At 38.2% G+C, this 25,955-nt stretch overlaps 1 protein-coding gene across 2 annotated transcripts in view; it reads right to left on the bottom strand.

The window, feature by feature from the left end:
• Nucleotides 1–11,127: 11,127 nt before the first annotated feature.
• Nucleotides 11,128–25,955, bottom strand: part of LHFPL2 (LHFPL tetraspan subfamily member 2) — a 218,154-nt gene continuing 203,326 nt past the window's right edge. For both annotated transcript variants that reach the window (XM_023495799.2, XM_023495800.2), the window contains exon 6: nucleotides 11,128–13,752. In XM_023495799.2, the coding sequence (XP_023351567.1) occupies nucleotides 13,496–13,752 (257 nt within the window). In that variant the 3' untranslated portion in view covers nucleotides 11,128–13,495. The remainder of the gene's footprint in view (nucleotides 13,753–25,955) is intronic.

The raw sequence follows: 25,955 nt of genomic DNA, 5'->3' as shown, positions 1-25,955 counted from the left end.
AGGAGATGATGGTTGCAGAAGGGGGAAGTATATTAAATAGCGGTAAATGTCAACCAAATAAATAATTGTGTGAGTTGAAAGATTTTTTTCTTTGGAGCTTACTACAGTTCTTTTTTTTTGACACATTATATAACAGAAACAAGTTATAGCCACTAACACAACTAAATTTTAATTTCAAGGAGAAAAGAGTTTTCAGTGAGACTATAGTTAATTAAAAAATTCCATTAAAATTTTTTTTGCACCTTGACCCAGGAAAGCAAGAATTGATATAATACAGAATAAATATTCATTTGGTTCAATTTAGAGAAGCTATCAGTTGAACTAAAACTGTTTATTTTTGTTATTTTTGTTGTGCCAAAGTTGAATGTCGTGACCGTGTTTCTCCAATTGTCCTATTTAGTTATTCTGCCTCAGGTTATAACTTTTCTCTCTTAATGTTTGATGAGATAAAGGTCTACCTCAATTGCTCTGCCCCAAAACCCCAGGCTATAATCATTCCCTCTTAAATGGCTGAGAGGAAGGTTTTATATCTTTAGGTTATAGACATTCCTTCTTAATGTTTGGCAGGATAAAGGTTTATCCATTTTAGATGTCATTAGAATATCAGTAACCTCCCTCCATTGTGTCATCCTAGGGGCCTCCCCCACCTAGGTACCTCCCCCATTATGTCACTGTTTTTGTTATCCTATAAAAAAGCTTGCTATCCCAGTACTCTGGGCTAAATTCTTTGAGATGATAGTCTCATCCAGCCCTGGGACCAAGATCCATTTGGTCCCAGTATCTCTTTCCATTTAATAAACTATTGAATTGTTCTCTAACCTCTGTCTTGCTCAGTTTCTCCGGCATTACATTTAAAGTGTTTGCCAGGTCAGTTTGTGTCAGAAATTATGTTAACATTTAGTTATATGGGACCCATTTGACTGTTGCAAAATGTATCTGACTATATACTTCAGTCTGGGAAGCAAAATAATCTGAGCCTACTAACTGCTTGAAAACATTTCTGATGCCTAATCATGTCCCGTGCCTTTAGATACCACATTTTGAATATTTGTCATTTTAGGTCCTTCAGGGCAAGAAATCTCAAATGAATTTGTAATTCTCATAACAGTCGTGCCCTATTCCATGCCATGTTCCTTTGCAAACATCATTAAAATGCCTTTACTTTGCTCTTAACTTGGAAATTTCTATTTGGTCTTGACTACTACTCCCTACTATATAGTGACTCTCTGTGTTTGAATAGTAACAGAATCAGTGTGACTGAATACTTGTCCATTATTCCAAATTGCATATTTTATGGTTTCTATTGAAACTGTTGATGAAACATAGTGATGGTAAGCTCTCCGACTCATCACCTTTACCCAATTTTTTTTTCCTGATCCATTTAATACCTAAATTGAAACCGTCATCTCCCAGATTCCAAAGAGGATATAAAAAAATAATCAAGAAAAGGGCACCCATTATGTTATTATAACTGCTTGGTCTTAACGCTCCTATCACACCATTCCTACTGTGTCTACTTATTGGCATTTTTGCATATTCCTTAATATTGGGGGGCAGGTAGGGTAAGACACGGTTGGGTCCACACCTGTGTGAGGCAATCTCCAGATTCTCTGATAGACTTTGTTTTTACAATCGGAAAAGTAGATTTGTAATTACTCATTTCTTATAGTCCTCCAGTCCGGCCTTTTAATGTATTTCTATTAAGGGGGCAATCACAATTTCTGAATTTCTCTTGTCAGGAGTGACCATCAGATATTTGACAATAGCAAAATTCTTGGATTTCTAGAAGCTTTAACCTGAAATCCTTAGCACCTGGCTTAATACTCCAAGGTAGAAAAATGAAAATACTGTTCTCATTCTTCTCTTTTTATCAGTGGAGTTTCTTTCAATCCATCTTTACTTTACCTGGTAGAGATTTGAATATGTTTTTAGGTAGGAGGAAAAGAGCAAATGTTAAAGATGAGAGATGCTCAAGATGAGTCTCTGAGGATAAGAATGGGGTGAATTCAAGGAGAGTGATAATAGGTTTAAAGAACAAGTCTAGACAGGTAATATAATAGGTGAGTGATAATAGATTACAAGAACAAGTCTAGACAGGTAATATAATAGATTTTAAGGAGTAGAATGAAGAATACAATGGAACTCATGATTGATGACCCAGATTTTCTCAGTAAAGGGGGTGACAAGGTCCTTGACTAAGAGAGAGGATTGTGATTTAGGAGTAAAATGTAAGTTAGAATGGACAGGCTCCAGAAGTTAGGCCTGAGTGAGAATTCCCTTTGTCCTGTACACAACGTTTAATTGTTCTTTGCTTGATGATTGCCAGTGAAGAGGAACCCTGGTTGCTTCCAGCTCTATCTTTGAAAAACCGATCATTAGGAAGGCTCAATTTGCCTATTTGCCATTTCCATCTCTTGCTCTACTTCTGCCCTCTAGTGTTAAAGATAACAAGTGAAAATGGTCTTTCTATGAGATAGCCTTTGAAGACATCTGTATGTGGGCTCCAGATTAAAAAACAACCACAGTATCTTCAACTTTCCATCAATGACATGGACTCAGAGTGACTCTTCACCATCCTAGTTGTCACCTCCATAAATGCTCCAGTTTACAATGTATTGCTTCAAATATGGCAGCTAGAATTGAACACAATGCTTCAGATATAGTGTGATGTGGAATTAGAATTGACATGACTTAACAACTGAATATGGAAGATGATGGGAAGGTAGAGTCAGGGTATTATTTTGCTATCTTCCTAATCTGGTCTTCTGCTTCTAGACTTCTCTCTCCATTGCTTCCTCCACAGTGCTGATAGTCCTAAACATCTGACCACAAGTCACATCCTCCCCACCCCCTAATATATATATATATATATATATCCCAATAGGGGAAATAGGGACTGAGGTTTTTAACCTGGCATCTAGAATTCATGGGATTTGTGAACTTGGATGGAAAAAAAAAATTACATCTTTATTTCCACTAACCTATAACTCAAATTTTGTATTTTCTCCAATTATTCTCTGAGCCTATAAGAGGCTGAGAGGTTTCACTGGCTTGTTCAAAGGAATGCATGACAAGAAAAGGTTTCAGAACCCTGACAGTAGGATAAAGTACAAACTCCGCTTGGGATTTTGTCTCCTTGCCTTCTTAAGTGCAACCCACCATCTCTAGAAGGCAAATCTTTTAGAAAATTTTTTAGAATTCCTAATTTCCTTCAAGGCTCAGTTGAGCCTTGTGTGTTGTGTGTGTGTGTGAGGACATGTGTCATATAAACTGTCACCATGATTGGGAAATCTGATACTTTGCTTCACCCCAAAATATCCACGTCAGTCATATATAGCAGTTCACATTTCCTAAGGAAGCTGTTACCCACAAATTTCTACCAAACTTGCAATGCTGTCACTAATTCCCCTCAGTACCATCAGTATTTGCTCCCTACTGAACTTGCTTTTTGTTCGCTATAGTGTGGCTACAATAGAATGTCACCTCCTTGAGAGCAGAGTTTGTTCCTTTCACACCAGCACCCATGTAATCAGTGATTGTTTTGTTTGATTGAATCACCTGAACTTGACATGTTAGTGATGTCATTTATATAATCCCCTTCTTTAATCATATTTTTATATATTATCTAATTTAAAATCATTGCATTTCTTTGGGGGTGGCAAATAGAGTTAATGACCACTTTTAGAGATAAGAAAATAGTCTAAATGGCAAAGTCAACATTAGAAACCATGCTCTCTTAAATCTCATACTGACATTTATTTTGCAGGTTATTGACCCTAGAATTTCCCATAATTATATCAAAATTGGAAATTGAATTCATCTCCTCCAGCAAAGTGATTCCTCTTCCTAACAATCCATTTATGGTCTTTTATTTCATTCTATTGTTAGGATGGTTAGGTCATCTTTATCTCTTTTCTTCAGTCATCAAATCTTATCTGCTTCATAATAAATATGTCATGCTTTTCTTTCATTTTCCTCTGATGGTTCTAATCCAGGCCTGTGCTATTTAGTTTATTCTTAATCGTATCCAACTCTTTGTCACTTTATCTGGGGTCATCTTGGCAAAGGTACTGGAATGGCTTGCCATTTTTTTCTCCAGCTCATTTTACAGATGAGGAAACTGAGGCAACCAGGGTGAAGTGATTTGTCCAAGATCATACAGCTAGCGAGTATCTGAGGCTGAATTTGAACTCGGGAAGATGAAGCTTCCTGATTCCAAATCTGATACTCTGTCCATTAAATCACTTGGCTGCCCTTGTCTTATGCTACCATTGTATTATCCCCATTTCATTTGTTGATCAGTTCAATAAGTATGGAAGGAACTACTCTAGATCATGGAGATAAACCTTCAGCTATTCCTATGTTCATTATTAATTTAAAATATCAAAAACCTCATTAGATACAATTCACTTAGTGCTTTGGGCAGGTACAAACCTGAATAAGATATGCTCTGTTGCCCTTAAACAGCTTAAAATAATATAGATAAACCTAAAACATCCCATGACTAATGGCTTTCCATCATCTCTTTTTGAATCTGTCAAGAAATTCTTCAACTCAACACTTTTCCCCCCTGCCTCCATTTTCTCACTTCTCTGGGGATTGGCAAATGATCAGTGCCTTTCTAACAGAAATATTCAAAGTACTTTATCTTTAGACTAAATTTGCAAAACTTCCCTGGTAAAGAGGAAGAGGAAGTTGTGAGAAAAAGAATTCTGCCTGTATCCTGAAAAAACTCCCCTTTCTCTTTATCTGGGCAGCAATTTCAGGATACAGGCAGAATGATTAAAATGATAGTAGCCTTTGGAATGAAGATCTAGAGTTGGGACAGTGGGCAGAAAATTTATCTGGAGGTTTCGCAACTTATTAAGAGCTGAAAGATGAACTGACTTTTTCATCAGGGACATATGATCCTAAGTGACATCCACATAAGTAAATGAATTGGGTAGGTAGAATTGAAATAATAAATCAAGGAATCTGGATATATTTGTAACATATCAAAAAAAAAATCTGGATATGCTGGCTTAATATTAAGGAGTAACTTTGAAGTTGGCTATGAAGGGTTCTGTCACTGATTGTAGAATGATCATTGTGCTTTCTGAAAAACCTCAAAAAAATTGAGAAGCAGCAAGCTGGCCCCACCTTTCTTCCTGCTTCCTAATCATTCCAAACAGTGAATTATTTTGACTTGTGCAATAAACAGATGCTGGATAAAATAAGACCAAACAAGAGGGGTCTGTATGTTCAACTTTCTACAATTAAGATCGTTGATGTGAGTTGCAAGAGCATTGAAGACATTTGAGCAAAAACATTTTTGGAAGTTGTACACTTAAACGTTTAATCACATCATGTAATATATGCATTTATATTCACATAAATTATTCCTTTTTAAAGCTATTATCAATATAACAGTATCAGTGTTTAGATAGATTGTGATCATGATTTCAGAGAAGTAGGTGCAACTGTGAGGCAGCTACATGGCAAAATGGACAGAGTGATGGGCTTGGTGTTGGGAAGACCCGAGTCTTAGACTCTAGCTGTGTGACCCTGGACAAATCCACCTAACGAGTTTGCTTTAATTCACTGGAGAAGGAAATGGCAAACCAGTCCTGTATTTTTTTTTCGTCAAGGCAATTGGGGTTGTTACTTGGCCTAGGATCACACAACTAGCAAATGTTGTGTCCAAGGCCACATGTGAACTGAAGTCCTAACACCAGGGCTGATGTTCTGTCCACTGCAATATCTAGGTGCCCTCTCAGTTCAGCATCTTTTGCCAAGAAAACTCTATGGTCTCTATTGGGGTTCTGGAGTCACAGAACTGGCCATGACAGTAGAGGTAGGTACTTAAGATTCAGTAGCTAGTAGGATAAAGTATCTTTGATGTCCCTAGTCCTGATGTTTCCTGGCCATAGGCAGATTTCTTAATCTCATATTAACCTCATATCTGGTTTCTTTTTTCTTTTTTTTTTTTTTTTATTTATTTATTTTTTTAAATAGCCTTTTATTTACAGGATATATGCATGTGTAACTTTACAGCATTAACAATTGCCAAACCTCTTGTTCCAATTTTTCACCTCTTACCCCCCCACCCCCTCCCCTAGATGGCAGGATGACCAGTAGATGTTAAATATATTAAAATATAAATTAGCATATCTGGTTTCTAATCAAGAAACATCAGGAAAAATTGAGGTACTCATCTAGGGAACTGAATCACAAACCTTTTTATCTGAAGGACTCGGATAATGATTTGTGCAGCATTTCTGTTTGGTTTTAGCCATCTGGATAATTATCCCTAATTCTACCAGATTGTTATTAGAAAGACAGAGATAAGAGGAAAGGAATAAGCATTTATATAGCTACTGCCATGTGCCAGACTGACAGACAGGCTGAGGAGAGGGGGCAGGAGAGAGGCTGGGAGAAGAGACAGAGACAGACAGATTATAGTATAAGGGAAAGTACTGAAACAGAAGTCAAGAGTCCTGGGTTCAAATCGTAATTTCTCCACTTAGTAGCTATATGGTCACCTGAATTTGAATCCTTGTCTGTAAAAATGGGGAAAACAATCCTTGCATAACCTCTCAGATGGTGGTTTTGTGATATCATACGTGAAAGGTTTTAAAAAATTTTTATGAAGTGCCATGTATGGAGGTCTTAGGAGCCAAAATGCCAAAAGATAGCCCTGACTCCTGTAGACTTCAGGTCAGGACAAGGATTATGTTATAGTAATATGTGTACTGTCCCATGGTACTCGACAAGCTGAGTCACAGTAATTACTAAGAGGGGAATTAGTGACAGCATTGCAAGTCTGGTAGAAATTTGTGGGTAACAGCTTCCTTAGGAAATGTGAACTGCTATATATGACTGACGTGGATATTTTGGGGTGAAGCAAAGTATCAGATTTCCCAATCATGGTGACAGTTTATATGACACATGTCCTCACACACACACACACACACACACACACATATCCCTAGGTTGAAACTGGGATCAGAAGGGGAACCAGGTTGTATAAGGCAGGTGGTAGGGGGTCTTCCCCTCTCCCAAAACAGGATAGATCAGAAATGAAGCGTTGGAATCTTTACAAATTATTAAGACATTGGAGTTGATAGAGAGTTCTGGCCCAAAATATCTCTTTCTAAGATCAAATTAATCACACTGAACCATGCCAAACCAGATAACTATTGTCTCTATCAACTCCAATGCCTTAACACTTTGTAAAGATTCCAGCAATGAAGGTCAAAAACCTCCCTCTTGCCCCTAGAAACAAAAACCAAAAGATGCCTTTGTATTTATTACTGCAGCTTTACTTTCTAAATTAATCCTCTATCTAACTTTTCTATTCCTCCCCCCCCCCCTTATAATTATTAACTTTGAAACTTTCCTCAACGGATGCTTTAATTTTTATCTTTAAATGAAGACATGTGGCACTACCCATAAATTGAACACTTGACGCATTTGGAAATTTTTTTTCCTATCAAAAGCCCCATGAAGTTATAGATATGTATCGTACTCTCTTGATCACAAAGGTATCCATAGCAGTCAAATCAATATAATCAGGCAGATTCAGAATAGGTTTATAAAGTCTAGTTTAATTAAAATCTTTTGGGGGTGGGGAAAAAAGGTAAATACATGTGCACAGGAACCTAGGCAATGCTAGAAAAACATGTTAGTTGAGAACACAATAGGAGTACCACAAATGATCACTGGCTCAAACTAAGTCCATCAGCACAGTTTTTTATTTCTGTTTGGCTCAAGTGGCTGTCACATAACCATGTGGCTCTGAAGTTCTCCTTCACCCGACTCCCTCACAATGCCTCAGGCCAATGGGTACTTTCACCACAATCTCAAAAGAAAATATAAGTCTTGCCTTCTATCCCTTTGGCCTATGGAATCATCACTCCTACATTTAAATGTGTGACTCCAGGGCTAAGATTTTTATACAATTCCACTCACTGTTATTAACACGCCTGTACTGAAGCAAGACTGGTGTGGCTAAGATGAGATGTGTGAAAACAGCCTCAAAGCAGTGGTCCCACATTGATGATAAGTGTAAAAAAAAGCATATTCAGAAATAAGCTTCTCAGTGATTATATATATCTATATATACTATATTTGCTACTAGAGATTAGCCTGACATAAAAGCAGCATGGCAGCTTCACATTTCAAATTAAAGGCTAGCAAAAAATTGGACCTGGGTTCTCAGGCTTAACTTTCCAAAAAAAAAAAAAAAATCTAGTGATTTTATAGATCGAGATTAAACTCACACCAACAATCACATATCATCATTTTCTCTCTATGGTTTATATAGCACATTAGGATTGCCATAGGTTTATGAAGCCAAAGCCCACATTCTTAGCTCTCCTTTGCTTTGAACAGGATGATTCCCCCCTCCCCCCAACCCTTTTCCAACTTCTCTCCAGTTTTCAAAAAAAACATACTTTTTTATTGCACATCTCTCACAGACTTGTGTGTGTGTGTATATATGTGCATATATATATATATACATGCACATACATATATATTTTTAAATATGCTACACTTCAAAAGAAGGACTATGGCACTTTACATGTTTAACAAAAGATTATCAAACCACAGATTGAAAATGATTAAAAATATCCCCCCACCCCAAGTCAATATGTTATACTGATGAGCTAACACACAGGTTTAAAGAATCCACAGAATCAATAGCAAATATTTCAGGAGCCTTATAGTTCACTCAGCATCATGGTAATACCTTACAAATTTGCCTGATGTTGAGATGTAGGCTAAATAAATAGGACTCTTCTGGTGCAATAGTTTAAGCACCTTACATTTTCAATATGAGATGGTCGGCTGAAATGTATTATGAATATTGCAACTATCTTTTTGATTTTGTTATAACTGCTAGAAAAATGGAAGAGCTGAGAAATAAACAGTTAACATCTGCATTTTCTTCCCTGCACAGTCTCCATCTTGAGTGGTTTTAAAAGAGCTATTCAGAATAACCTGAGTCCAAGCCAAACAATTTTCAGGAAGGTTTTTGATGGAAGGAGATGCATGGTGGTGGATGGATGAATGGATGCTGGTTTTTCTGTTCTTCAGTCTAGTAGAGCTGTCAAAGTCTGATGTCACCTTTGCTACCCTTTACCCACCAAGTAGATTCGCGTCTCGTTATAGTCAGTTTTTGGTGTGTGGGATGTTTTTCAGTGGTTTTATTTTCTTGGTACTAAGTAAAAAAAAAAAAAAAAAAAAAAAAAAATCCTGCAAAATTCAACTAATGGAATGAAAATGTTTTGGAGGGCTCTGGACACAAATGTTTACAACTTATAATTGACAGGAAAAGAATAATTGTAGGGATAGCAGCATTTTTACAGCCAGGGAAACAATTACACAGATGGTGATGATGACATGATGTAAAGAGAGGAGACTTTTTGGTTCTTGAAGTTATTTAACTCTATAGAAATTAACTGGATTTTAAGGAGATTGAGATTATCTTGAGAATTGAAATGAAGGAGGAAAAAATGGGTGTGGGAACCTTTTGTTGATGAATAAAGAAAAGATCTTTGCCTAATGAATAAAACTGCAGTACTTTGCCCTAAAAGGAATAACTGAATAATGAAGCTGGGTTATGTGCCTACATAGAAACTTTAAGGACAGAGCATTAATACAAGACTGAATCCCAGTTCCACTTTGAATCTTTTTTAACCCTAAGATTATATGTGGTAATAGATACAGTCGATGATTCTAAGATATTAGTGTAGACCACAAAAAATGAGAGAGAATCCTCTCTTCAAAAAAAGAGCTGAATCACCAAGTTTAACCCCTCTCCCTTTTTATCTGAGCCACAGGATTTATAATCAAGTTACTTTGGCCTTTGATCAAAGTGGGAAATAGTGGTTAGAACAGAAGACCTGAATAATCTGCCTTTCTCAGCTTCAGAGCTGACTTCCCTCACTGTTAGCTCCTGGTGGCTCCTAGAGTTAAGTCAGGCTAACTTGCAGCCAAGCAGTAGCTGTTCCTGGCATTACGGCAGGTGTGTGCACTCACAAGTGATTGCAATCACTGGGTGAAAGGCAAGAAGAGCCCAAGAGTGATTAGACACCTTGTAAAATGGACTGCTTAAGGAAACCTTAGAAAGCCTAAGTTTTGGAGCATTTCTAAAAGTTCAAAAGATTTAAATCTCCCAGTTGGTTGGTTCAATGCTCTACCCCTCAGCTGAGTCTGGAAGCTTACTGAGAATAGGCTGGAAGAAGAGCAGAGGGTGAAATGAGTTACTGGAAACAGGATGAAACTTTCACAGAACTCATTCCCACCGGAGATTAGAATTAAGATGAAACTTGTGAATTTATCCTATTTCCTGTGAAGCTGTGAGATCAGATAGGGGTTCTAAAACTAGAGGCACAGTGTTCCACAGTGTGGAAGACTTCCCCACCCCCAAAGGCCCTTCTCTGTTTTCAGAGTACTACATCAGCTTTTTGATGATTTTTGTACTTTACTTCAACGATCTTTGCAGTGTCATCTTTTTAGATGATTAGAAAACAATTCGAATAGTCATTTGGTTTGTTATTTAAGGTGATCATCATTTTTCATTTGATTCACTATTTGCTGAGTCTCCTCCCTGCCCTGCCTTCTAATCAATTATTTTGGGAGCTCTTGATTAAAATAATCATAGATCTAGAGCTGGAAAGGATCTTAAATACCATTTACTCTAATCTCCCCAATTTGCAAATGAGAAAACTGATGTCTACCATCTATTGGGTGTAAGTTGTCCAAAGTCACAAAGGTAGCTTGACTAAAGAGCCAATGCTCTTTTATTCGTTTTATTTTATTTTTATTTATTTTTTTATTTTTTTGCTTTTTGCTGAGGCAATTGGGGTTAAGTGACTTGCCCAGGGTCACATAGCTAGGAAGTGTTAAGTGTTTGAGACCAGATTTGATTGAGCTCAAATCCTCCTGACTTCAGGGCTGGTGCTCTATCCCCTTCCTAGCTGCCCACTCTATTATTCATTTTTAATGTTGGATGACTATAACCATAATTTGTCACTTATTGTCCACAGTCTTCTGGTGAAGTTTATCTCTGCAATTAGAAATGTTCAGACCATCATGGCGCCTATACTCAAAGCATTTTGTGCCTAATAGAATGGAAGGTCCTTACAAGCAAAAAGTTTTCTTTTTTTTTTTTTTTTTTTTTGATTTTGTGCATGGCACACAATAGCAGCTTAATGCTTAAAATAAATTGAATTGATGCAATAAGTTAGAACTTCAAGAATCAAGGGTCACCTTCACAACATGAAGAGGAATTAGAGGAGGAATACCTATCCCCCCCAAAAGTCATGATTTTCCTAAAGATTCTTATATAAGATATCAAAGAAACACACATAAATTGCGTTTACTGGGCAGAATGGAAAGCAATTCTGATCAGCAGACTACTAGGGCTACATTTGTTTCCATCCAAGTCAATGCTTGCAACTGTAATGTTGTAAGAAAGCAAAAAATAAGAACACGTCCCTATTGGTCTCTTTGAAAGTTTCCTTGGGATTTGGCAATCAATTTGATTTCACTGATACATATTTTTAGCTACTTTCTGAAACATTAGAAAAAGTAACAGTATCAATTAATTTCACAAAAATCCTTCCGCCCACCCCCAAATTTTGGCCAATTGATGAATATGAAGGAGCAAAATGAAGACTTCATGCTTGCAAATTGACTAGTTTTGCAAAGAAATATTATGAATATGGTTTAAAAGTTAAAAGTTCGGAATGGCAAAACAATAAAGTTGTCAACATAGATGTGCTTTCTGGTCCCCAAGGCACTTTCCAAGATTGGCAGAAGTTTTCCAAATACAGGAAGGAGTTTTCTTGAATTTGTCCATGTATCCTGCACATGGAGTGGATATGTAGCAGGGGGTGATTTCAGATTCACTAACTTAAAAATTCTAACTTCTGGGGAAGAATTTCTCCATTGCAGTCATTCCATCTTCTTTAAGTTTGTCCTCTGGAGGAGTTGCTCTGCCTAGAAAAACTAAAATCACATGACTAGCTCTTTTTTCTTGGTAAAAAAAAAAAATGTCAGTTGTGGTAACTGTATTGCTGTTGTTGCTGCTGGATTTGGAAATACAGCTGACGGCAACATGGTGAACAAACAGTGGGAAAATATCTCCCCACAAATGCTGAGAATTTGGCAGGGCTTCTTCGTTAAGCATTTGAATGGGCCACAGCTGGCCCTAGGACATCAGTTTCTGGAATGAGGAAAGGGAATGAGTTTCCCTTTGGCAGTTGAATGAAGCCAAGTCCTAACACTTGCAAAAAAACACATGATCTTCATTTGAACTGGAAACAGGGACAATCTCAGGACTCGCTAGCCCCACAGGCTAGCCTATTTGACCATGTTCAGGAAAGAAAAGCATTTATTTCCAATATTTAAAGGGAGCCACCACCTAACCCCTACTCTGACACTTCTTCTAGATGTGGAGGTGACCCTGTATTCTTTCTCCATGAGTAAGCCTTGGCAAGTCCTTTAATGGAACCCTGGTGACAGACTGGTCCATCACGGACCAGCTTAGCTAGGTCCAGAAAGTCTGGATGCTGAGGGCTAGGAGAGGGGGTCTTATTAATCACTAATATTGCAGACTGAAGTGTAAAGAAATGTCAGTGTCTGTGGGGCAAGTGGCTGACAGGAATGTAATTTGGAACCTTCATAGTGTTGAAAAGATCAAAGATAGTAACTTCATAACCACTGGATGGTAAGACTTTAACCTTTATCTAGTTTCTGTAATCCCAGACTGACTTTTTGTTCACCTAACCCAAGAAGGTGCTTCATCTTGAGTGATCTCCGTGGGGGGGGAGTTTACAAAGGGCTGCACCCCCAAAGTCAGTATCACTTCCAGGCCCTCTCTGTGGTACCCAAGGAGGGTGAGTGGCTTGACCCAGTAACAATATCCTGTTTCCCCTTTAACATTTGTTTTTCCACTGCAGGGACTGAGTATAGCTTCATTTTACCCAGCAAAGTGTTCAGTAACAGGCAGGTAGCTGTATTTGAAGTCCTTCCGCCCCACAAAACTCATTCTGATGGATGTTCTTTTTATAAAGGCCCTAAACAGTCTCAAAACACAGAAAGGAGAAGCCTTTTGACATCCCCAATCTAGTTTCCTTTCTCATCCTGTCCAGAATAAAGATTGCTGGTTTTATTATCTCAGAACCCTTCAGGGGCTCTGGGGGAAGATGCAATCTAACAATGACAGCATTTGTCAGCTATTTAACATGGTTTATATGCTATTTACATGCTTCTAACCTCCCTCCCCCACCTTGCCCCGTTGGTGGCTTGTGTCCAGCTTCTCTGAAATGGACTGTTTCTTCCTGTTGGTTCCTCAGAGATCTGGGAGAATGAAGGATGGCTTCGGTAGAAACAGGCCTCTCATGACACACGGGTGGTCACCGTCAGTGAAAACAGGAAAGTGGGTCCTTTTCCAAAGTTAATCAGGAAAGAACAGGCTCTGATCTCTCTCTCTCTCTTTGTCAAATTAAAGGAGGCAGATCAGATTTTTCCCTTCTTCAATTTCTTCTTGGACTTTGTCACTGGACGTGGCGATCTCGGCTTGTGCTGAGAAGACGGCACAAATGAATGTCAGGACAGTACCACCAATGGCCGTGTAGAAAGCCCAGCCTAAGGAGCATTCTCCTAGTTTATAGGCAGATGCATAATGTCCACAGTAGTTTATTGCCTTCTGGGAACCCCAACCAGCAGGGTAGAGTATCAATCCTAGAATAAGGAACAGACCTAAAGGAAGAAAAAAATAAACAAGAATACAATTAGGTGCTGACAGTGGAACTGTCTGTTCAGAGCTACAGAAACATGATTATTCAAGTGTTCCCGACAATGATGGTGGACAACCACAGAAGATCCTTACAACTGATGGTATTCTTTATGCAACAGACAGCTGGAGGCTCAGACCTCTAATGGATTGTGGGTTTTGAGCAGCTACCAGAGACCAGCCTGACGTAGTCTAGTTCAGTTCCCTCCCATTATGACTGGAAGGTTATTTCGCTATATCATTACCCCTTTCATCATTACCCATTCATTACTGGGGCCTGCTGTTGGAGGGACACCCTAACAGAGCAGATAGAAATTGCAGAGATTCTCTTGAGGACTAAGTCTCCTTCTAATGTTAGGGTACCCATTTTGTTCAGCTTACCAGCTTGCAGCACTTTACTGCTAATTACCCAAACAAAAGAGAAAGGTGTAATGGCTCCCTTTTCTGCAGCACAGCTGGTGCAATGCAGAGGATACTGTACTTAGAGAAATGAAGTCCCAGATTCAGAATTTGTTTTGGACATTTGTCTTAGGGGGATTAAAAAGTTTATTCATTCGATAAACACTTATTAAGTACCTGCTATATGCTAGGACTGTATTGAGTGCTTGAGGGATACCAAGATTCAAAAGACAGTTCCTGCCCTCAAGGAACTTTCAATCTAGTGAAGGAGATAATCTGTAAAAGTTATATACAGAATAAATAGGAAATAATTAACAGGGAAGCACTGGAATTAAGGCACTGGGGAAGGCTTCCTGTAGGAGGTGAAATTTTTATTGGAACTTAAAGGAAGCCAGGGAGGCCAGTAGTCAGAGACTTTATTGTATTTAGACCTACTAGAGATGTCAGAGACCACGGAATCCAACTAATTTTCCAGCTTACTCTGCTGAGGCTCCAAACAAGATCACATAGCTAGTAATTATGTGAAGGAGGATTTGAATTCAGGTCTTTCTAACTCCCCCGGTCTAGCACTATCTACCATGCCATCCACTTACTCCGTGTTGGATTATAAGGTTTCTAAAACCCCTTTTAGATCCTAATCATTGCACTCAAATGTACAAAGGATTTTGTTCACACCAGCCCTTTGAGGCTGGTCATACAAATGTGGTTAACCCCATTTTATGGATGAGAAAAGCCTTAGAATTTCTCTGCTTCAAGTCGATAAGATGCTGCCTCTGTGGGACATTCATTAACAACTGCAAGCCAGTGTTCAGACAGATTTTTGCATCGTTTGCCTACACAATAAAAAAACAAATTGCAAATTCCGTGTGGTGCCTCTTCTCTGGGTGCCGAGGTTGAACAGAGCATAAAATACGGCTTCGTGTTATGAAGAGAAGAGAGAAACTTGTTTTCATCCTGCTGAGCACACCAGCCATGACAGCAGAATAAACACTCATCTCCCCTAGTCATCAATTTGAGTATTCATTGTACAAACCAAATCATTACTGAGGAACTATTTTTTTTCTGTAGGTTCAATCTTGGCTGAGAAGCTTTTTTTTTTTTTTTTTTTTTTTAAAGATGCTGGAAACATATAGCACCTATTACATGCCAGACACTATCCTAAGGACTTAAATTATTTTATTTTATTTTTAATTTATGGACTAAAGTATTTTTATAACATATTATAATTAAAAGATGATTACACATGAAACTGCAAATCAATTATTTACAACTTGCTATTCTTTCCATGTAATTTTTTTTTCTTTTTTCCTTTCTTCCCCTCCCACCCTAGAGATACATATAGGAATGTGTGTGTGTGTGTGTGTGTGTGTGTGTGTGTGTATGTATGTATATGTCCTGATCTATATCTGGCCACTAGACTCAGATGACTCTGGAGAAGAAAGTGAAGGAGGTGACCTTCCACAGCCGTCCCACACTTAATTCCTCATTTGCATGTCATGGAATCACCTCCCTGGTGTCATGGTTCTGTTCATGAACCAAGTACCACACATACAGACACATGTATATATGCATATACATACATATATGCATATATAAAATATAAATTTGTATATTATATATGTAAAATTATCACATATATAAACTTATTTTAGACATTTATTACATATATTTCTAGTTCTTTTTCTGTATGGAGATAGCATCTTTCTTCAAATGCTCTTCATAATTAATTTGGATATTTAAAGTCAAAATGACTTAGTCACTCAAAGTTCTTCTTAAAATAATATTACTGGTTCTGTATACAATGTGCTCTTGGTTCTGCTCATTTTGCTCTTCATTATTTCATGCAAGTCTTTGTTTTTCCTGAGATCATTGAGCACATCATTTCTTATACCTAAGTACTTTTTATAAATATTAACTCTGATCCTCACACCAACCTTGTAAGTAAGATAGGTGCTATTATTGATGCAGGAAAGAATCCAATCATTGATTCCCAACTCCCCTAGTTAATGTAAATTACCCTTTGATGCACAAATCCTGGTCCCTTTGAATTCCAATAGAAGATCGGACCTGTCCCAGCCCCACCCGGATCTGAGCCAACTTTGGGGCTACACCCCAAAGCCCCTCAAGCTAAGTCTCTGACTCAAAAGGGCCACACTGGGAACCCCTTTTTGCAGAGATTCCAAACATGGCAGCCATATGAGGACCCTCTGTCCACTGGACCCTCTGTCCAGTGCCCTCCTTGTCTCTACCTTCACCTATCCCCTACTTCTAAACTCAGTAATAAACTTCTTTTATCAATCTAGCTCTCTGGGCCAATAAATGCTTTTATTGGGAATTCCGTGCCACTACTAGATCTCAATTACCGCCATATCCTTGCGCTGAATCCAAGGGGGTTGCAGGGGAACTCTGTTTGACTCCCTGTACCCCAAACCTGCCACTAGACCTTAACTAAACCCTAATTTCATTTAGGTACCCCAAATCTAGACCTCAACATTCGATCTACACCTCAACGTTTGGTTCCCTGACCTCAACATTTGGTACACCTCAACATTATTATCCCCAATTTATAGATGAGAAAACTGGGACAACCCAAAGGTAAGTCACACAGCTATTAAGTGTCTGAAGCAAGGTTTGAACTTAGATCTGGATGCAGGGCCCAGTGTTTTATTCAATCTTGCCACCAACTGCCTTTTTTTTTTTTTTTTTTAAATCAAGATATATTAATGGGAAACAGAACTCAGTCTGCTATCTCTTACCTAACAAAACACTTACTGTAGAATGGATATGTTAAATTTTTACTATATAGAAAGTAAATTTGATCAAGGTCAGAATGGAAGGGAATTGATTTAATCTTTGAAGAGGGACTTACTTAGGCATATGTTCTTGCAGAGTTTTCTCTTGGCAAGGGGGCAAGAGTAAGGATCATTCCTTCTATATTTTTTTCAGCCCAGAAGTGGCTCAGTTCTTTGGTCAAATAAAGACAAAATAAGGCCTTTCCTCCTACAAGATATACCCAAGTATTCTTATTTCTCTTTTCATATTTCTAACCTGTAACAATATCCTGGATTGAGAAATAAGCTCCTGCAGGAGAAATCTTGACATAAACTTATTTCTGCCTCTATATCTTTGTCAGTTTTCTCACTTGGACTGAAATGCTTTTGATTCGTTTAGCACATACAGATCTGCAGTTTGTTATACAGAGGAAATTTGAATGTAAAGCATTTCATGGTGACTCCTATTCTATGGAGTTCTTAACTGAATTCACAATTGTATTGTGTTTGTAGCTGATGCTAGGACCTCACCCTAGCCCTCAGCTTTTCATTTATAATATTAAGCATTTATATTGTACTTTAATAAGTACTATAAGTATATTAAGTATTACATATTACTTTACATAGTATATTATTATATAGCATACGTATTATATAGTGTTTTAGAGGCAGCTAGTTTGCACAGTGGTTAGAGTGCTAAGTATGAAGGCAGGGAGATTTGAATTCAAATCCAGAATCATACACTTATATTAGCTGCATGATGCTGGGCAAGTCACTTTACTTCAGTTTCTTCATCTATAAAAGGGATAATTATAGCAATCTCCCATGGTTGTTGTGAGAATCAAGTGAGATAATATTTGGGAAGCAGCTGGCACATAGTAGGAACTATATACATGTTTGCTTACTTTAAGATTTATTATATATATTAACTCGTTTAATCCTCCCAATAGCCCTCTGAAGTAGGAACTATTATTAGCCCCATTTTATACAGTAAAGAAACTGAAACAGAGACTTTCCAAGATCTTATAGCTAAGTAAGTGTAGGATCTGAACTCAAGCCTTCCTAATTCCAAATCCAGCACTACCCACTGTGCCACCTAGATACCTTGAGCTGGGAGAGATTGCTTGCTGCCTTCCTAGCTCCTAGGGCATTTTGGTGAGTTAATCTCTCAGCAGCATCATGCATCACAGTCAAGGTAATGGAAGTAGATTACATTGAATCCATTCTCCTAACTACATATGTTGATGGGACGGAGGGAAAAGACCTGGGATCTTTAAGCTCATGAACATGGGCTCTATTCCCACCTTAATTAGTACCTGTGTATTAGCTGACTTGGACAAGTCAGTCTCCTGAGGCTTCCTCATCTATAAAATGAGAGAGTTCCACACTATGTGGCCTCCGAGGTTTCTTTTCTCTAGGACTGACTCTAGGATGAGATCTGGAGTCAGGAGATCTGGATTTTTATGTATATATATATATATATATATATATATATGTATGTATGTATTTGCTGAGGCAATTGGGGTTAAGTGACTTGCCCAGGATCACACAGATAGGAAGTATTAAGTGTCTGAGATCAGATTTGAATCTAGGTGGTCCTAAATTCAGGGTTAGTGCTCCATCCATTGCACCACCTAGTTGGCTCCATGTTTGACAAGATATTTTATCTCTTTAAGTTTAGGTTTTTGGGGCTTTTTTTTTTTGGCTTATTTATTTATTTTGTCTATGATATGAGACAGAGGCAGCTAGATGGTGAGGGACACAGTGCGCAGAGTCCTGGGCTTGGAGTTAAGAAGACTTCATCTTCCTGAGTTTAAATCTGACCTCAGACACTTCCCAGCTGGGTAGTTCTGGGCAAATCACAGCCTTAGTTACCTTAACTAGATGTTGAATGAGGTAGAGAAAGAAATATCAAATTGCTCCAGTATCTTTTCCAAGAAAATCCAAATGGGGTCATGAGGAGTTGGATACAACTTGAAGCGATTGATCAACAATGAGGTAATTGGATTAGTTGATGTTTAGTTTCTTGTAGTTCTTAAAGTCTACAAACTGGTACCTGCTACAGGATGGATCCATAGGACTTTCTAGGGTTATTTCAACTGATCAAAAGTCTATGCACAATCACAAATTACACCACCCCAAAAAAGGCTGTGATATAGAAATGAATTGTATCCAATTCTCCCTTAGAATGGAGCCATATGAGTCATTTATGCTGAGGATTCAGGAAATGGATAAGGACAATAAAGATGAACCAGGGAAGCATGAAAATGTGAGACATCTGGCAGAGAAAGAACTGATGCTATAGCATCTGGCTATCAGAATGTTGGAAATGAAAGATTGTGGATTACTGTACAATTCCTAAGATTCACCTTGGAAAACCCAAAGGTTGTTATTCATCAGTGTAATCTAACTCCAGCATTCTTGTCACTGCCAGTTGCCATGGCCTTCTGAATGGCTATCTTCCTCCTACCCAATGGATCAGGAGAACTTGGTTTAGTCTATGCAGAAAGTCAAAGCATCTCTCAGAAATGCACAGGATTCTGGGGTGTGTCCCCAAAGTCAAGCCAAAGGACAGAGTCCACCACAGAAGTACTCATGTGTAAGATAAAATTCATTCCTAGGGTAAACTGAGGCCAGACTGTAAAACATCAGAATGGTGGAACATGGTGAAGTCTCATTAAATATTAATTTTGTCAGACTGTTCTTCAGAAACCTAGCAGTCTGACATATGAACAAACCAGCTGTGTTCTCTTTTAGTGTTTACATGTAAGCATATGAACCAAACAGCTTCTGTTCTTCCAAAACAGATTATAGGTCCCTAAAATCCAACCTCTGCAATTTACAGATGTGGGAACTAAGTCCTAGAGAATTCAAATGATTTGCCCATGGACACATCAGACCCCTTATTCCATTATTTTTCTATGTTAAAGGCTTTGAAAAACTGGTTGACTAATCTGGGAAAATAAGGATGCCTTTATTGGGGGAAATCATATAAACGACTTTGGGTGTTATTTTAACAGCTGGAAATTGGGGACAGATAGAGGGAAAAGAGATTTTCTTTCTTGTTTTCATGAACCCATTTGGGTTTTTCGGGGGGCAAAAATACTTGAGTAGTTTGCCATTTCTTTCTACAACTGCTTTTATAGATAGGAATCTGAGGCCACAGAGCAAAGTGACTTGATTAGGGTCACACAGCTAGATTTGTCTGTCTGAGGCCAGATTTGAACACATAAACATGACTTCAAGTAGGCTTCATCCACTGTACCACCAGTTGCCCCATAGGGTTTTCAGTGGGCTAAAAGACTAGAAACTTAGGTTCTCACATGCCAAATCACACATTCCACATTCCTGGGAAGGAAATTTCTGAGTCTAGGGAATTATGTGAGCAAAGGCCCAGAGATAGAAAATGAGGAAAAATTTCTCAGAATAGGAAATAATCATTTAACCAAAATCAAATTGCTTACTGTCTTGGGGAAGAGGGAAATAAGGAAGAAAGGGAGAAAAATTTGGAACACACCATCTTACAAAAATGAATGTTGAAAACAATATTTTTTTATGTATTTGGAAAAATAAAATACTATTGAAAATTAAAAAAAAAAAAAAAGGAAATAATCCAGTTTGTCTACAGTATAGAGTACAGGAAGGAAATCAGTTTGAGTTTAGGCTAGAAATACACCATTTAAATGGAAGAATGAGTAATTCTTTGTAGGAACCAAAATTAGTTAGTTAATTAAGTGGCTTTTCTCAGTCAGTCTGACCTAATATTTTACCCAATGCCCTCAAGCCCTGCCAGAATCTTTAATCAGCTCACCCAAAGAAGACTTGTACTTTCTAAGAAATTGCATCAATTTTCAGCTCCAGGTATGGAATATAACTGGGGGACAGTGAAGCTGGCTTTGAGGGAGAATTGTATCATAATAAGGCTTTCTGGCTTTCCTTAGGGATGCTCCCTCACTCTGGGGCACCACATGTGCCCCATATCACCAACTACAATATGAAAAGAAGAAACAGCCCTTGTCTTTTCCCCTGAGATTCATGCATTCTGGGGAATGCTCTAAACCCAGAAATCTACACACACCTTACTATGAATCCTTGACCTGGCCCAGGACCCAATCCTTCAGAAAGACCAAATCCCACCATGGTCTTTAAGTGTGAATTGTGGCTTTGATTAAAAATTAATTCTTCACTTAATTTGCCTCACATGGTTTAAACAAGCCTAGCAAAAAGATGGATGTGTTTTAATATTTGCCAGAAGCACAGGCTTGGAGCTAACAATCCTTGTACCTGTTCCAGGTTTAGGAGGGTGGCAATGTCAAGGGCAATGTCAAGGGCCCTTAGGATTGGAGCACGGCTACCTAGTGACTTCTGGATATGGATTAGGCCAACAAGGAATTTGCCTCCCACCCTCCTCCCACTCCAAGAACTCTTTACTGATGGCTTTCTCTGATGGGACATACAGGACATTGCTAATTTCCTGGGAAATGCTGTCTCTGGTTGTCTCCATTCTACTAAGGCAAAGTTTAAGGTCAGCAGTGTTGTTGAATAATTTCAGTTGACTCTTAATGACCCTATTTGGGGTTTTATTGGTAAAGATATTAGAATGATTTGTCATTTCCTCCTCCAGCCCATTTTACAGATGAGGAACTGAGGCGAGCATCATAAAGTGACTTGCCCAAGATCACACAGGTAATACTTGTCTAAGGGCAGATTTGAATTCAGATCTTCCTGATTCAAGCCCCTGAGCTCTGTCTACTGCTGGCCTCAATTCATGATGAAAGAAGGCCGATTTCTTCTATATTATGATTTGGTGCCTACAAGACTATTTAAAGCCTTCTCCAAGATTTTTACAAGCCCATAAGAGAGTGCATATGAGAACGGAGGAAAAAAAAAACACAATCTAAAAACCCAGCAAGGGAACATGTGCCGTTGTGAATGGAGAGCTAAGAAGACCAAAGTATCCTGGGGCAAACAGCCCAAGAAAATAGCGTGAGCGCCTTGTCGGGGGCCTGCAGGGGCTGGGCTACTTTGGTTTTCACTGGTGACCACTGTCCACACTGGAACAATTCCTGTTTCTAGGAATGCTGGAGTGCCACACAGACCGAGAAGGGTCATTTCTTTAAGGTCCTTGGCTGCAAATGTCAGCCAGGGTCAAGAAGAACTGGCAGGGTCCAAGATCCAATCCAAACACCTCATTTTGTAGAGGAGGAAATAAATAGGCTTCCAGCCCCAGTATCAAATGACTCCCCTCCCTTCTGAGGGCAGGGACTGCCTTTTGTCTTTTCCATCTTTACATCAATCATCTTCATCTATACCTGGCCCCTGGACCCAGATGCTCTGGAGGGGAAAGTGAGGCAGGTGACCTTGCCCTGCCCTCCCTCACTTCAATCCAATTCCCTTTCATGTCACAGCATCTCCTCCCCAACGTCATGGTCCTCTCAAGCACTAAGGACCAACAGCAACAATAACCAAGATTCCCAGGGCTTAGCACAGTGCTTGGGCCCAAAGACACTTAACAAATCCTTGCTGGCTGACAGACCGACCAAGGTCACATGTAAGTAAATCGTAGATCCAAACCAAGAAAACACCAAACTTCTGACTAGGAAAGCAAACAAAATATTTAGCTTTTAGCAGACTTCAGAGTATTGCAAGGAAACAATTTGCACCTTCCCACTGGAACATTTGGCTTTGCCTTCTCACTAAGTGTTTCCCTTTCTTTCCCAAGGCAGGCAAGGATTTACAGAAAGGTTCAGTGCCTCAGGTAACCTTGAGGAAAACTGCTATTTAGGTGATTTGGAAACAGCTCTGATTTTCATTGAAATAAATGCCTGTAAATTTCTAGTGGGAGGAGCCCACATGTATTTTTCTTTCTTTTTAAAATTTTCCTTTTAATTTATAGAATAAAATAAGCATAACACAGTACAATAAAATGATTGCACATGAACCTGCAAAACTACTATGCACAACTTGCTATTCCTTTCAAAAATAAAACAAAATTACCATGTACATTTTTTCTTCCTTCTCTCCTTCCCTCACCATAAAGATGACTACTAGTAGACACAAATATTTATATATATGCTATATATATGTATTATATATATATGCTATATATGTGTTTGTATATATATGCACATATATGTAGGCAAAATTATTCTGTACATACTTCTACTCATTCGTTTCTAGATTCTCTGGATGCGACTAGCATCTTCATATGTCCTTTCCAGTTAATTTATATAATGTTATAATCATAGTTTATATAATTTATAATTATAGTTAATTTGGGTATTTATAATATTTAAAATAATCACTCAAAAGTTTTTCTAAAAAGAACACTGCTGTTACTTTATATGATGTTCTTTGTTTCTGTTCATTTTGCTCTTTATTTCATGCAAGTCTTTCTGTTTTTTTAAAATCCTTGAGCTTATCATTGTTTTCTCTTTTTTGGAAGGAGGTGAGGCAATTAGGGTTAAGTGACTTGCCCAGGGACACTCAGCTAGTAAGTATTGAGTATCTAAGGCCAAATCTGAACTCAGGTCCTCCTGATTTCAGGGCTGGTACTCTATCCACTTTGCCATCCATCTCCCTGAGCTTATCATTTCTTATAGCATAATAGTATTCCATTACAATCTTATACCACAACTTGTTCAGTCATTCTCTAATTGACAGCCATCCCTGTGGTTTGTAGTTCTTTGCCAAGCTAAAAAAAAAAAAAAGCTGCTAGAAACATATAGATTCTTTTCATTTTTTCCTAAATGATCTTTGGAAATAGACTAAGTAGTGATATTTTTCAGTGATAGGAAGAAGATCCACTGGTCTGACCTTGGAAACCAGTTCCCAACCCTCCCTGCACTGCTCTTGGTCAGAAGTAGCTACATGGCTCTGGAAGAATTTCAAATGGAATACCCAGTGTCACATATACAATGTTCTATCACATCTGTCCCATAACATTGGGACACATTCCTGACAGATCTCAAACAAGCTTTAAATTCCTGATCAAATAGCAAGAAGGAAAATTTTTATAAATACCACAAAATAAAACAGAAAATTAGCTAAACACTTCCATAAAGCTGGCATAGTCCAGTAGTCTAATATCCTGTCATAATTTCTAGGTTCCAATTAGGGAAGAGGGAGCATAAAATAATGACTGTAATTTCATTTGGGCTTTTCTTGGCAGATATTGGGGCAGTTTCCATTTCCTTTTCCAGCTTATTTTACAGATGAAACAACTGAGGCAACAAGCTGGAGTGACTTGCCCAGAATCATACTAGTTGTGTCTTAGGTTGGATTTGAATTCTCCAGGCCCTGAACTCTATCCAATGTGCTAACTAACTGCCCTTGTTTGTTTTTAAATTTCACCTAAATTTCTCCACATCCCTCTCTTTTCCCAGAGAGCCTTGTAACAAATAATTTTTTATGTCATTGAGAAACGCAAATTCTTTGATGAGGTCAATCTCAAAGTTTGAAAGTGGGAAGTAGTGGGAAGAGTGCTGAAGTTGCTTTCCAACTCTTAACATCCTATGGTCCAATTTTAGGAAGAATCATCTATGTGGGAATAGAAAGAAAGGATTTAGATTTCACAACCAGTCTTCATTGCCAATCAGTGTTATTCTATTTCTGGGCTTGTTGGTTTCAGCAACTTTTTTTGGCCCAAATGGGTAGTCTGGCTTCGGATGATTTTTTTATAGCAATGTTGAAAAACTTATGAAACTGGTAATTCTGTACTAAGCCACCTTTCAATTGACAAAGATGCATTTTCTTAGCTAGCTTCTACATGATGGAAGAATGAGAAGAGGCAAAAAGGAGACAGGTGCTCTTGAGAGGTTGGATTTTTGCCCTTCTCCTCCAGTTTTGGACTTGAAATCTCCAGATCTGAGGAACAACTTCTGCCATCCAAACACTATTTTAAATTTGTTTCTTATGGTAAATGTATTGCGCTAGGTCCTAGCATGTTTCCTGCACTCTTGGAAACAAAGAGGTAATGAGTGTGGTAAACTAGAAAGCACCAGGCTAAGGGGCAAGAAAAAGATTCTAATCTAGTTTAGTTCTCACCATGAACTTGGATGTGATCTTGGGCAAGATCCTGGAACTGCTCTTCAGCATCCCCGTCTATAAAATGAGGTGGTTTTGAATGATACTATATCTAACGTTCTAAATTCAATGACTGGTAGTTTTGGATGATACTATATCTAAGGTTCTAAATTCAATGACTGGTGGTTTTGGTTGATACTCTATCTAAGGTTCTAAATTTAATGACTGGTGGTTTTGGATGATACTACGTCTAAAGTTCTAAATTCAATGACTGGTGGTTTTGGATGAAATTATATCTAAAGTTCTAAATTCTATGCCAATTCTAAAATTCTGTGACTTTTCATTTTTCAGTCACGTCCGACTCTTCACAGCCTCATTTGGGTAAATCTCTGGAGTGGTTTGCCATTTCCTTTTCTAGCTCATTTTCCAGAAGAGAAAATAGGTAAACAGGTTAAGTGATTTGTCCAGGGTTATACCACTGATAAATACCTGAGGTCAGATTTGAACTCATAAAAAAGTTTCCTGACTTCAAGCGTGGCACATATAAATACAGAATGCAATAGAAGAAAGGTTGGAAACACTTGTGTGATCCTAAGCAAGCCACTTCTCCTTTCTTTGTCTCAGTTTCTTCATCTGTAAAATGGGGATAATAATATCATCTACTTCCAAGATGAAGTAAGGTAATGTCTGTAAAACACTTTGCAAAACTTAAATCATTATATAAATTCTTGCTACATTTTTATTCACAAAATTCTATGACTTTAGGAAAAGGAGCTCTTTTAGCTGGGGAGTTCAGGGAAGGCTTTTTAAGGGGAAATAGTATTTGAGTGGAGACTTACAAGATGAGTTCTATTTCCACCAAAGGATGTAGAGATGGAGGAAGGGGGTGGAGTCCAAATATAGTGAAAGGCAAAAGTTCAGAGATAGAAAACTGAGGACTGTGGTCACAGGGTAGCAGAAAATCCAGTTTGTTA

The sequence above is a fragment of the Sarcophilus harrisii genome, chromosome 1 (assembly GCF_902635505.1).
Source record: "Sarcophilus harrisii chromosome 1, mSarHar1.11, whole genome shotgun sequence".
In the NCBI taxonomy this organism is placed as follows: Eukaryota; Metazoa; Chordata; class Mammalia; order Dasyuromorphia; family Dasyuridae; genus Sarcophilus; species Sarcophilus harrisii.
The sequence above is the reverse complement of the archived record's forward strand: the minus strand, read 5'-3'. Positions and strand labels throughout refer to the sequence as shown.